This window comes from Montipora foliosa, chromosome 14 (genome assembly GCF_036669935.1).
Source record: "Montipora foliosa isolate CH-2021 chromosome 14, ASM3666993v2, whole genome shotgun sequence".
Taxonomy (NCBI): Eukaryota; Metazoa; Cnidaria; class Anthozoa; order Scleractinia; family Acroporidae; genus Montipora; species Montipora foliosa.
The window spans coordinates 11,552,815-11,562,814 of record NC_090882.1 but is presented as its reverse complement, the minus strand read 5'-3'; the positions used below and the strand labels follow the sequence as shown (position 1 = coordinate 11,562,814).

Genomic DNA, 10,000 nt, shown 5'->3' with positions numbered 1-10,000 from the left:
TTAATTGTCCAAAGGAAAAAATACGACAATTTTCGCGCTCTTTAAGTTTCAAACATATAAACAGAACCCTCTCTCCACTCCCAAAGGGAATGTATTCTCACACCCAGATTTTAGATTATTCCATAAGAGATCTGGGAACGAAAATAGATCTCACGTCACTCGTTATTAACAATAGAGCGTTTTCACTCACGTGACTAGCAGCCATATTAGATTACTGAAACAAAAGAAAGTATTTGAATAAAAATAGAGTTCAATTCCCGGAGGATTAGTTTGTTACACCATTATGGCCGCCATTTCTTTGTTTTGGAACACCAACATGGCCGCCGTGACGTCATGTGAAAACGCTCTATGGGGAGTTTAAGCACGAGACGTTTTTGAGCCGCGGAAGGCAAGCGGAAGTGAGCTGTTTTCCCTTTTAACTTGTCTTGTTACTACCAACTTTATATTGCTAAGTATCTTTCCTCCATTAGAGATGACTAGGTTGAAATCTGGGAGATACTACTGTCCCGGTATGCGAAATGTTCATTTCCGGTTACCGTCCGCGGCTCTAAAACGTTGCGTGCTTAAACTCCTTAATGTGCCAACCTGGCCCCAGTCGTTCAAACAATGGATAGCGGTATCCGCCGGATCGATCGCTATCCAGTGGACAAGTCATACGGAAACCATTTGCGTTATCCAATGGGCAGTGATTTATCCGGTGGATAGCATTATCCACCTTTTGAACAACTGGGGCCTGAGGTTTACTGGCGATTGAGACAACGTCTTCCATTGTATTTAAATATTAAAATTCAAAAGTGAGTTCATATCACTGTCTGTGAACAGTAAACATCGCGAACGGCCCTCCAACAATGTTCTGCAGCCCACAATCGAGCACGAGCTTTGTTGATACTGGATACGCATTGCTCTATTTGATCTACTTCAAGATTGGCATTTACTTCGATTTCTGAAGTCTTGCAGGAAAATTTCGAGTCTACAAAACATAACCGAGAAGAGAGGCGCACGGGGCACAGGTACGTGGAGCGAGAGAGATCCCTGATCTGGCATTTGTCGATGTTTGCATCCACTTACATTTCAGTTCCGGCAACGTATTAGCGAACTAAGTTCCTTTCACAACGGAAAATGACTCCCAGGGACAAATATCTTGCCGTATGCCGATAATCGGATTTAAATTAGCGCTCCCCCTACTTCCCCGTTTCCGCCTACGCTATCCCTAACTATTCTGGCTCACGATTTCATCGGAAATTCTAAAGTACGTTTCCAGCTCTAATTTATTGGAGGAAACGAGGCGAAACAGATGACAGTTGATATTCATTAGGCTATCCCTTCGATAACGAAGGGGATCCAAGCAAGATCGAATCGTTAAAATTCTACCCTCTTCGATGAAGAGATTTGAAATCCCCTTTCGCAGGGAAAGAACTGATAAGCGTCTATCTTCATCAAGGAGTTCACTTTCTAGAACTACTGGCCAGAATGTACAGATTACATGGCGCATTTGGCTGATTCGCGGGTTTGCTTTCAACCACTGCAATACTGTAAAGAAAAACAAAGCAAAAGATCGTGTTGACAAGAGTTCGAATTTCCCTGATCAATGTGTACTTTGGGTGAAAAACACGTGACATTGACAAAATAAGAATTGGGAGCTTAAGGTGAGGTAATACGGGCAACATTTTCGTTCAACTTGTTTGGCCAGTTTAAACCGAACGGTTGCCGCTTCATGTATAGTGTTGTTGGTCGAAGGAGAGAAGGTAACCCCAAAGAAAAGAAGGAGGACAGTTTATAATGAGGGAGTGGATTTCTCGAAGGGAAAAAAAGGCCGTGTATCACCAACTCGTGAAGGAACTCGAGTAGGAAGATCATGCTGCGTATCGAGATTTTTTTTGTGACAAGAGAGCACCACTTAGAGTAAGAAACGAGCAGCCTTTTCCAATAAATACCGTAAGATCAACAATAAAGCCAGAAGAACGACTCGCTGTCGCACTGTCGCATTGAGGTTCTTGGCAACCGGCGAGAGTTTTCACGCCCTCGAATATTCCTTTCGGATTTCGCGACAAACAATTTCAGCCATTGTCGCCAAGACCTGCCAAGCAATAGACAAAACAGTGGGACCCGAATTTTTTCAAACACCTAAAACGGAAGAGGAATGGAAAGCTAGTGGATAGAAATTCAAAGCTAGATGGAATTTCCCAAACGGGCTGGGAGCCCGGATGGAAAGCGAATCATCATCCACAAACCCCCAAATTTTCGTTTTTAACCTTCGCGGCGGCCGTGTGGTGGCATGCGCACCCGCAAATATTGGCGAGAAATTCTTGAGAAAATCACAAAGGTTTTCTGGCGTGTATTGCGTTGCGCGCATTGATGACGCAAGGAAAAAGTCGAAAATTAGTTGCGAGAAGTAGGAACCATGTCAACTTTGCGCAACACACTGTTTCAACTTGCAACATGAAATCTTGTTGAGTAACAAATCGGGCTGGTGCGTGGTAATACGTGCAACAAATCATCACAACTTGCAACGCAACATTGTTGCATGACAAGTTGAACGAAAACGTTTCCCGTATAACCTTACCTTTAAGAAATAAAGGTCACGAGGGCAAAGGAGACGATATAAAAGACCATGTTTTAAGAGCAAAACCAATGGCTCTGCACATCTCTGTTAAAAGGTGAGAGGTGAGAAAGGTGTTGAAAGGTTAGAACGCGAAGCTGAAATTTCAGTTCTCTCTTTTCAATCCTAATTGCGTTCAAGCCCCTTTAATTTATAGACAGTAAATGCACATTACTGACTTGGAAAGACTTGGGACCACTGCTTTCTGATGCCAATAATGCGACCCTGTATTTATAACTGCCATTGTCGCCTTTGCCTAAACTGACTTCCCGACCCTAATGAACATACCTCTCGCATCCAAGCAGTCTAAAGGTCCGTTTTGGGTCATTCATCTCAACATTAACCTAGAAAAAGAAAATACCAACACGCTCAATGACCATGAAAGAATATGGAACAGAATCCGAGGATGATTTAGTTATACCCTGCCACTGTGAAGACTCCTTCCCTGTAATCCATGCTCATGAAACGCTAGCACACTTCCTTGTAAACATACTGAAAAAGGACGGAGTCAAAAGCCCAGTTAACAATAAACTGACAAAATGTTAGACCGCTAAAGTTCACTTAGAGAGTATACATCGTTTATTTATCGTTTAAACGTTATAAAAGGGGTGAACAATTATTACGATCTAAACATAGTTTTAAGCTTACGGTTGAGAATACAAAATTATGCTATAAACATAATTCCACTAAACTCCTAGTGTGCTTGGTCATACATCCAAGTCCTTACACAAAAAGTGTCCTATTGGTCAGCGGGTTCAACCGGCATGAAAGAAGGTAACAAAATTATCAAATTAATTGTCAAAACGGGAGTATAGCAAACTTACCTACAGATTCTGGTTTGATATCGAAATGAATCTCCGACATTTGTCTTCTGAACTGTTTGAGTTTTCCTTCAAGATTGACAAACCTAATAGTCTCTGACCACACAATTTACACAGAAAATAAAACACGATTGTCATTTCAAGCAACACCAGCATACGAACCAAAAAAGTACATTACTTAAAAACTCACTATACATGTACATGTAGTATTATCGGACTTCGTGCAGCAAACAAGATTATACCTCAACAAAAATCGCGCAACACCAATCCTTTCCGCCAAATTCTATCATTTTAAATATTTATCGAAATAATTTTAAGACATACCAAAACTTGCTTTCTATGTTTCCCAAGTCGCGTGTCTTACGGTACCAAAAACCATTAAACAGACTATCCAATACTTCATGGGTAATATGTTTAACTTACTATCAAACGCTACAAGAACAGTGTCCTTTTCCAAATGATCAACGGTTTCTGCATCAATTCTCTGTCCTGAAAAAATACATTGGTGAGAAAAAGTTTGGAGAACTGGGAAGAGTGTCTTCACCTGAATACAGGTTTTCGTTTTTCAGAAAAACAAAACCAAAGTTACCTTCAGGTTTGTCCACGAACCAATTAGACAGGGAATTCAGATTAACACAGTCAAAGTGCAGATCGCCATCAGGCCTAAAGGAAAAGCAACATTCAAGAAAAGATCAACAAAAGAAAAACTGAATAAAAGCGTACTAAAAAGTCAAGACCTTTTGAAATGTGACCCTTACTTTTCCTTAACTCCAACGCAGATCAATGGATACTCAAGGTCCGATATCACCAAAGGCTCAAACAGCGTGGGCGGTGACGGGATGTCCACATCATAATACTGTGAATGAGATGGAATTTATACATCTTATTCGATGGCTTAACGTATAATACGAGCCGATATTTTGCGAGTTGCGTAGTATTTTTTCGAGCCCCGCAAGGGCGAAGAAAAATACGAGCAATGAAGAAAAAGCCCACGAGTATTATTATTACAAGCATAGAATAAGAGATTTATTATTCCACTACAAAAACTTTTTGCTTCAATTTTATTTGGTAAGAGTGTTTTTTTTAATGCATCATAAAAAGTTTTGCTTCAATTTTATTTGGTAAGAGTGTTTTTTTCAAAATGCATCATCTGTCCTTCAGGGTGCGTGCGAACGATGTAAACAGCACAAAAAGCCAGCCAAATGTCCTTTATTTGATTGGATAAACGAAATGACAAGTTAAGCCTGGTTTACACTAAGACATAAGCATAAGCATAAGCATAAGAAAAAGGAATCGTTTCCATTTTCTTATGTTTATGGTTATGCTTATGTCACGCAAATAACTGTGTAAACCGGTGCAACATTAACATAAGCATAAGACCGTCCGCCATTTTGGAACGTGGCTCGTCTCATTTTCCTGGAGCTAACTACGCTTGCGTATGTTACTTCTCTTATGCTTATGCGACAAGTGTGAACTTCGTTATGCTTATGCTTATGTCGCAGTGTAAACCAGGCTTTACAAGGGATGACAAGCTAAATTCTCAGGCTTTGTATCGTGTTTAAAACTATTTCTTTCATTGAAAATCCGTTCCGTCCGTATTTGCTGTTCTAAACCGGTCAAACCGGGATACTACGGTGTATTGCCGTCTCATATTTTACGAGTTCTCTTGACCACATATGGTAAAATGGAGTAATAGTGAAATAATAAATTAGTTTGTTAAACGTTCAACCTCTGATATCGAGTTTCTAGCATTCTTGCATGATTATTCACTAAAGTAGTTATCAGCACAGCATTTACTATTAAATTTTCATATCCACTGAGAGCTCATTGAATAACTGTAAAATATACCGCACAGGTGAACAGTGCTTCTCGCAAGTGTTATGATTGGTAATGACAGGTGGCAAGTGCTATTTATCTTCGAAAGGCCGAAGAAGGCTGCAAGTAAACCTTTCTTAAGAATTTTTTGGTCCAGTAGTTATTCAGTATGTTTGGTATGTAGTAAAAAAAATAATTCACCTCAGTGTTGATGAAAGTGGTGGTTATTTACCTTCTTTTAAGAGAAATAATTTTCAAACATACACGCAAAAAATGAAATAGATAATTTCACCAAAACCACCAAAGACAACTTCACAATTAAAAACTTGAAAGAACAAAATATAAAACAGCACACACACTACATCAGTACCTGGACTTTCATGAATCTATGCCATGGCTCATACCACTGATAAAGAAGAACGCTTTTTGACATCGCCACACAAAGGTAGGTTTGACTATTGTATGGATTATTGACTGGGGAAAAATAATAGTACGTATGCAATCAAATCGAGTCACAATGACCACTTGTGATTAAATCCCCAATCAAGATTTCCGATGCATAGAAAAGTTTCTGAAGTACTATGTACATGTACTTATTGACTGCGTAGGAGGGCCGGACGGGAAAATATTTGGTCCGAGGTCATGGCGTACGCACCGAGCGCAGCGAGGTCCGTGCACCATTACCGAGGACCAAGTATTTTCCTGTTCGGCCAGGCGTAAACTCAGTCCATAAGCATTTTATCATATGGTTTCTTTTTACTATTCATGAGCACTCAGAGTATGAAGTCTGGACAAAATATGAAACAAACATTTGCACAGAAAATTATCTAATATGTTGTTTGCATTTGCTTTTCTGGTTGTAAATAACTTGGATGTTTAAAAGAGACGAAATCCTGTGAAATCGCATCGCACGGAGCAGTACGTGTTCTTAGCAGGGCGGTAGGGTCTTTTTCGGCCCTGCTTGCGCTAAGGCGTACGGCCCTCATACGGTGATTTTTCCGGACGGCAACCGCAAGAGAACATTTCGCGTGCCAGGGCAGTGGTGTTTTCCAGGGATTTATATTAATCATCTGTAATGGAGAAAAGATACTTAGAAATGTCAATGTTGTCGTCCGCGTCTCAAAAACGCACGTGCTTAACACACGAAAGCGCGCGCGGGGCCGTATGGGCCATATGATAATACTAAGAAAGAACTCTATAACGTTGCATTGGTATGATTTGCGTTAATTTGTTGATTTCAGTTTAGTGTCCTTAATTAGCGTTCCAGCGCTAGAAGACTAGACGCTTAAATAAAGTTCCTTTCCTTTTCTTTTCCTTTGAAGACTTCCAATGATTGGGAATCACAATCAGTAAATAATTAGTGTGTTAATGCTAGTCGTTCAAAGAAGAGCGAGGTCGTAGGTTTCCAAGTTAAATAACTTGGGTCATGGTTGGTAAATACAAAAACATTGCCATACCAATGCAGCACTTTGAACAACCTCTTGTTTCAGATATCTTGTTATTCCTGTTAAAGAAAAAAAAAAAAAAAGAAAAGAAAAGAAAAGAAAAGTTAATAAGGATAATTTACATCCTACCACTGAAATATAGTGCCAGTTCAAGAACTCTCAAAATACCAAAGAAAAGGACAGGTTTTCTTTACAAGAACTTCCAAAAACAATGAGATGATCTACTTGTCTTTATAAAGACCAGTGCCCTGTTGTTCAAAGAACAGACAACTCTATGTAGTGAATAAGCTACTATTTGACAGTTTCAATCTGTGCAAAGATTACAGTACTTGCTTATGTAACCATATGAATACACACACTCTAAGCACAAAAGAGGGAACGTACAAGAACTTCCGCCAAAATTTAACTCAAAGTATCATTTATACTAGGAATTAGTCTCCTCTCCAATGAATCGGTATGGTGAATTTCTACTCACCTCGCCACTGTTTGAAAAAATGCCTGCCTGTCATGAAGGGTATCTAAATTTTGCATGTAAACACAATTGGGAGACCCTGCAAAAGCAAATGGGTTACTTTACGATTAGCGGTGTACCTCACAGATTCAAGACCCCACCTCCACAAAAATATACTTGAACAATCACAAACAAAATAACTTAAATGTATTTGTAATTATACAACAGAGCTATGTGCATGTTGGCAATGATGATGTCCAAAAACAAAGAAACACATACCGTTTTTTGTTAACACTGAAAAAACTAGTACCCCCCACCCCATAACGGAACTCTCTCTGCATGCAAATCTTTCTCTTGTTTCAGTTACAAATCATGATGGCACATACGTGAATAGGCTCTATCATAAATGGAATTCCATTTATGATATAAGGGATTTTATAAAAAATACTACAACGGTTCAAGAGCAATACCTTGAAGGGAAACCATCACACTTTGAAATATTGATAACCATGTACATCTTCTTGCAGAAACCTGAAACAAAAAATGTTGATCATATATAACAACCGCCATTAATCTAAGAGCTTGTCATTTTCTTCCATAAAGTACCTGCTCCATTTCTGCCTCATGTAACTGCTCGCTAAAATTTAGGGAGTACACACCCTCTTCTGCTCCTACAATGATGTGTTTTTCTAAACAATGTAAAAAAGTACAAAATTATAAGTGTTGCCAAAAGCAGGTGTAAGGCTTTAGAGAATTTTTACAAATATTTAAGAGACTTACAACCAAGACTTGTACAACCGAAAACACTAAATATCCAGGTCACTTGTGTAGACTTCAATTGATTCCTTTATTAGTATTAATTTTTGTTTCTAAATTACACAAGGAAAATTTTGTAATTTAAGTACAGCATACTAATTAACATACTTTACAGGGGTGGATCTAGGATTTTTCTAAGGAGGGGATGCACCAGTAAGGAATGGGGTAGCTGACTGGTGACGTTTTTTTTTCCTTCCAGAATACCAGTTGTATTAGAAAGCCGCCTATTATTCTCTGAAGAAGAGTTTGTATATTTACTTACATTTTGTATATATCACTAATAGTTTAGACACAAACTTCTCACAGGTGTATGAAGTTGCCTAACTCAGTGCTTTCTTACCTCTTGTATTGGGATTTACCCAAAGCCCAGTGCAATAAATGTGGAGAGGACACTCGTTAAAAATCTTCGAAAAACATGTAGTGACCTAAAAGTAAACTTTCATTGTAAAATTAATGAATTAAATATTTTGATTAAGTGCCTACAGAAGCATTGGTCTTACAAGTAATCTATTATATTGATGTGTCACCAGTGAATCTCAGTCCTACTAGTATGAGCTCTTGGCCAGTGATTTGCTTTGACTAGATGTGCAGGGTCCTGCAGCATTTGAAGGGGAACATGTTTTTCCATTCAAAGCAAGGGATGCAATGTATCACATCCACTTGAAAGCGTCATCTGGCTCAGGTTGAAGTTACCTCAATTTCTCAACAAAGTTCTTCTCTAACTGGTTAACCATGGAACACTTAGAATGACAATAAGAAGATAAAACGGGCAAAGATAAGAAGTGGCCTTTTCACAGTATTTTCATTCATTTTAAGCAGAAGATTTTGGTTCTCACAGATGGTTTTCGGGCAGAAGAAGGTCTCCCTGGGTCAGATGAGCGTCCTCCCACAGGAAGTTTCTGTAGAAAAGCAAAAATGAGAACATGACTCAGATACAGTCAACACAGGTCATTCATCAGAATTTTGTGCTGATAGCACATCATAATTGATGCGATAATTATGGTTGTGGAGAGTATGAGATAAGTTTAAGAGTTTCTCCAATCAAACTCAGAGCAACATTTACTTCTTTAGAGTCTCCCATTTTTTCCAAGTGCAAAAGATTTCTATATAAGGTCAGACAAATAAACATTAAAAAAATTATTAATATTATTACTTTACAACATTGACAGGGTGCAACATAGCACAAAACAAAGAACAGCTGCAATCAGATTCACTTAAAAGTTATTTATGTGCAAAAACAAAATCATGAAGCATCAAGCTAAGCTTCTGAGTTGGACTGCATGGCTTTTACATGAAAAACAATTTCCAGCTGAGAGTTCTGGGAATTCTTCAAAAAAAACTTTAATGTGGATGAGATAATGATATACCGGTGGTGGTACATTTGGTGGTGGAGCCCTTCCCTGAGCATCTGCATCAGAATAATTTCTCGTTTTTTCTGATTGGATTCTTGCCACTCCTATTTCCTGGTTGCTACTTGCACGAGCCACTTTTAGGTGTCCTGGTTTTGGTGGGGGAACTGGTTTTTTTAGACTTGCTTGTGGCACTTGATAATGTGAATTACGGTTTTGCTGAAAGTAAATAAAGATAATTATTATGAATGTTACTTCAATATTGTTGTCTAAAAATTGTTACTGGTTTGCATATTTTTGATATTGACAAGTAAAGGGCTTACATGTGTTTTAGGGGGTAGGGGTGGGGGCGTTTCATCCTCTCCATCCTTAAGAACCTTCATTGTTCCACTGTCCTCATCCCTGACATAAAAAGATCACAAAATAATAATTAAGTTTTGTAAAAAAACAAAATTCTTATTCAAATCATTATTGCAAGTATAAAATCACTTCTTTCAGTGAAATGTTCTATGCTTTGTAACTTGCTGACTATTACAACAAACAACCAGTACTGTGAATTAGATATTTTTCAAGGCCTATTGCCTGTGAGGAAGTTCTCCAACAGGTTTTGCGTGAAATTTATAACGGGCACAAGGGGAACCTATGAGAGGACTGGGGCAGGGCATTACTAACCCTTTAAGCCTAATGCCCCTGCCCCAATTCTC

At 38.7% G+C, this 10,000-nt stretch overlaps 1 protein-coding gene across 2 annotated transcripts in view; it reads right to left on the bottom strand.

Annotated features, from left to right (window-relative positions):
• LOC137985048 (mitogen-activated protein kinase kinase kinase kinase 5-like) overlaps window positions 1–10,000 on the bottom strand; it is a 31,497-nt gene that overhangs the window by 432 nt on the left and 21,065 nt on the right. For both annotated transcript variants that reach the window (XM_068832483.1, XM_068832484.1), the window contains exons 17-32: window positions 9,620–9,698; window positions 9,315–9,515; window positions 8,784–8,846; window positions 8,288–8,372; window positions 7,738–7,820; window positions 7,602–7,662; window positions 7,156–7,231; window positions 6,693–6,739; window positions 5,606–5,709; window positions 4,179–4,276; window positions 4,010–4,083; window positions 3,844–3,909; window positions 3,424–3,516; window positions 3,021–3,091; window positions 2,888–2,943; window positions 1–1,530 (exon numbers count right to left, since the gene is read on the bottom strand). The exon at window positions 1–1,530 is cut by the window's left edge and continues 432 nt beyond it. In XM_068832483.1, coding sequence (XP_068688584.1) covers window positions 1,446–1,530; window positions 2,888–2,943; window positions 3,021–3,091; window positions 3,424–3,516; window positions 3,844–3,909; window positions 4,010–4,083; window positions 4,179–4,276; window positions 5,606–5,709; window positions 6,693–6,739; window positions 7,156–7,231; window positions 7,602–7,662; window positions 7,738–7,820; window positions 8,288–8,372; window positions 8,784–8,846; window positions 9,315–9,515; window positions 9,620–9,698 — 1,342 coding nt within the window. In that variant the 3' untranslated portion in view covers window positions 1–1,445. The remainder of the gene's footprint in view (window positions 1,531–2,887; window positions 2,944–3,020; window positions 3,092–3,423; window positions 3,517–3,843; window positions 3,910–4,009; window positions 4,084–4,178; window positions 4,277–5,605; window positions 5,710–6,692; window positions 6,740–7,155; window positions 7,232–7,601; window positions 7,663–7,737; window positions 7,821–8,287; window positions 8,373–8,783; window positions 8,847–9,314; window positions 9,516–9,619; window positions 9,699–10,000) is intronic.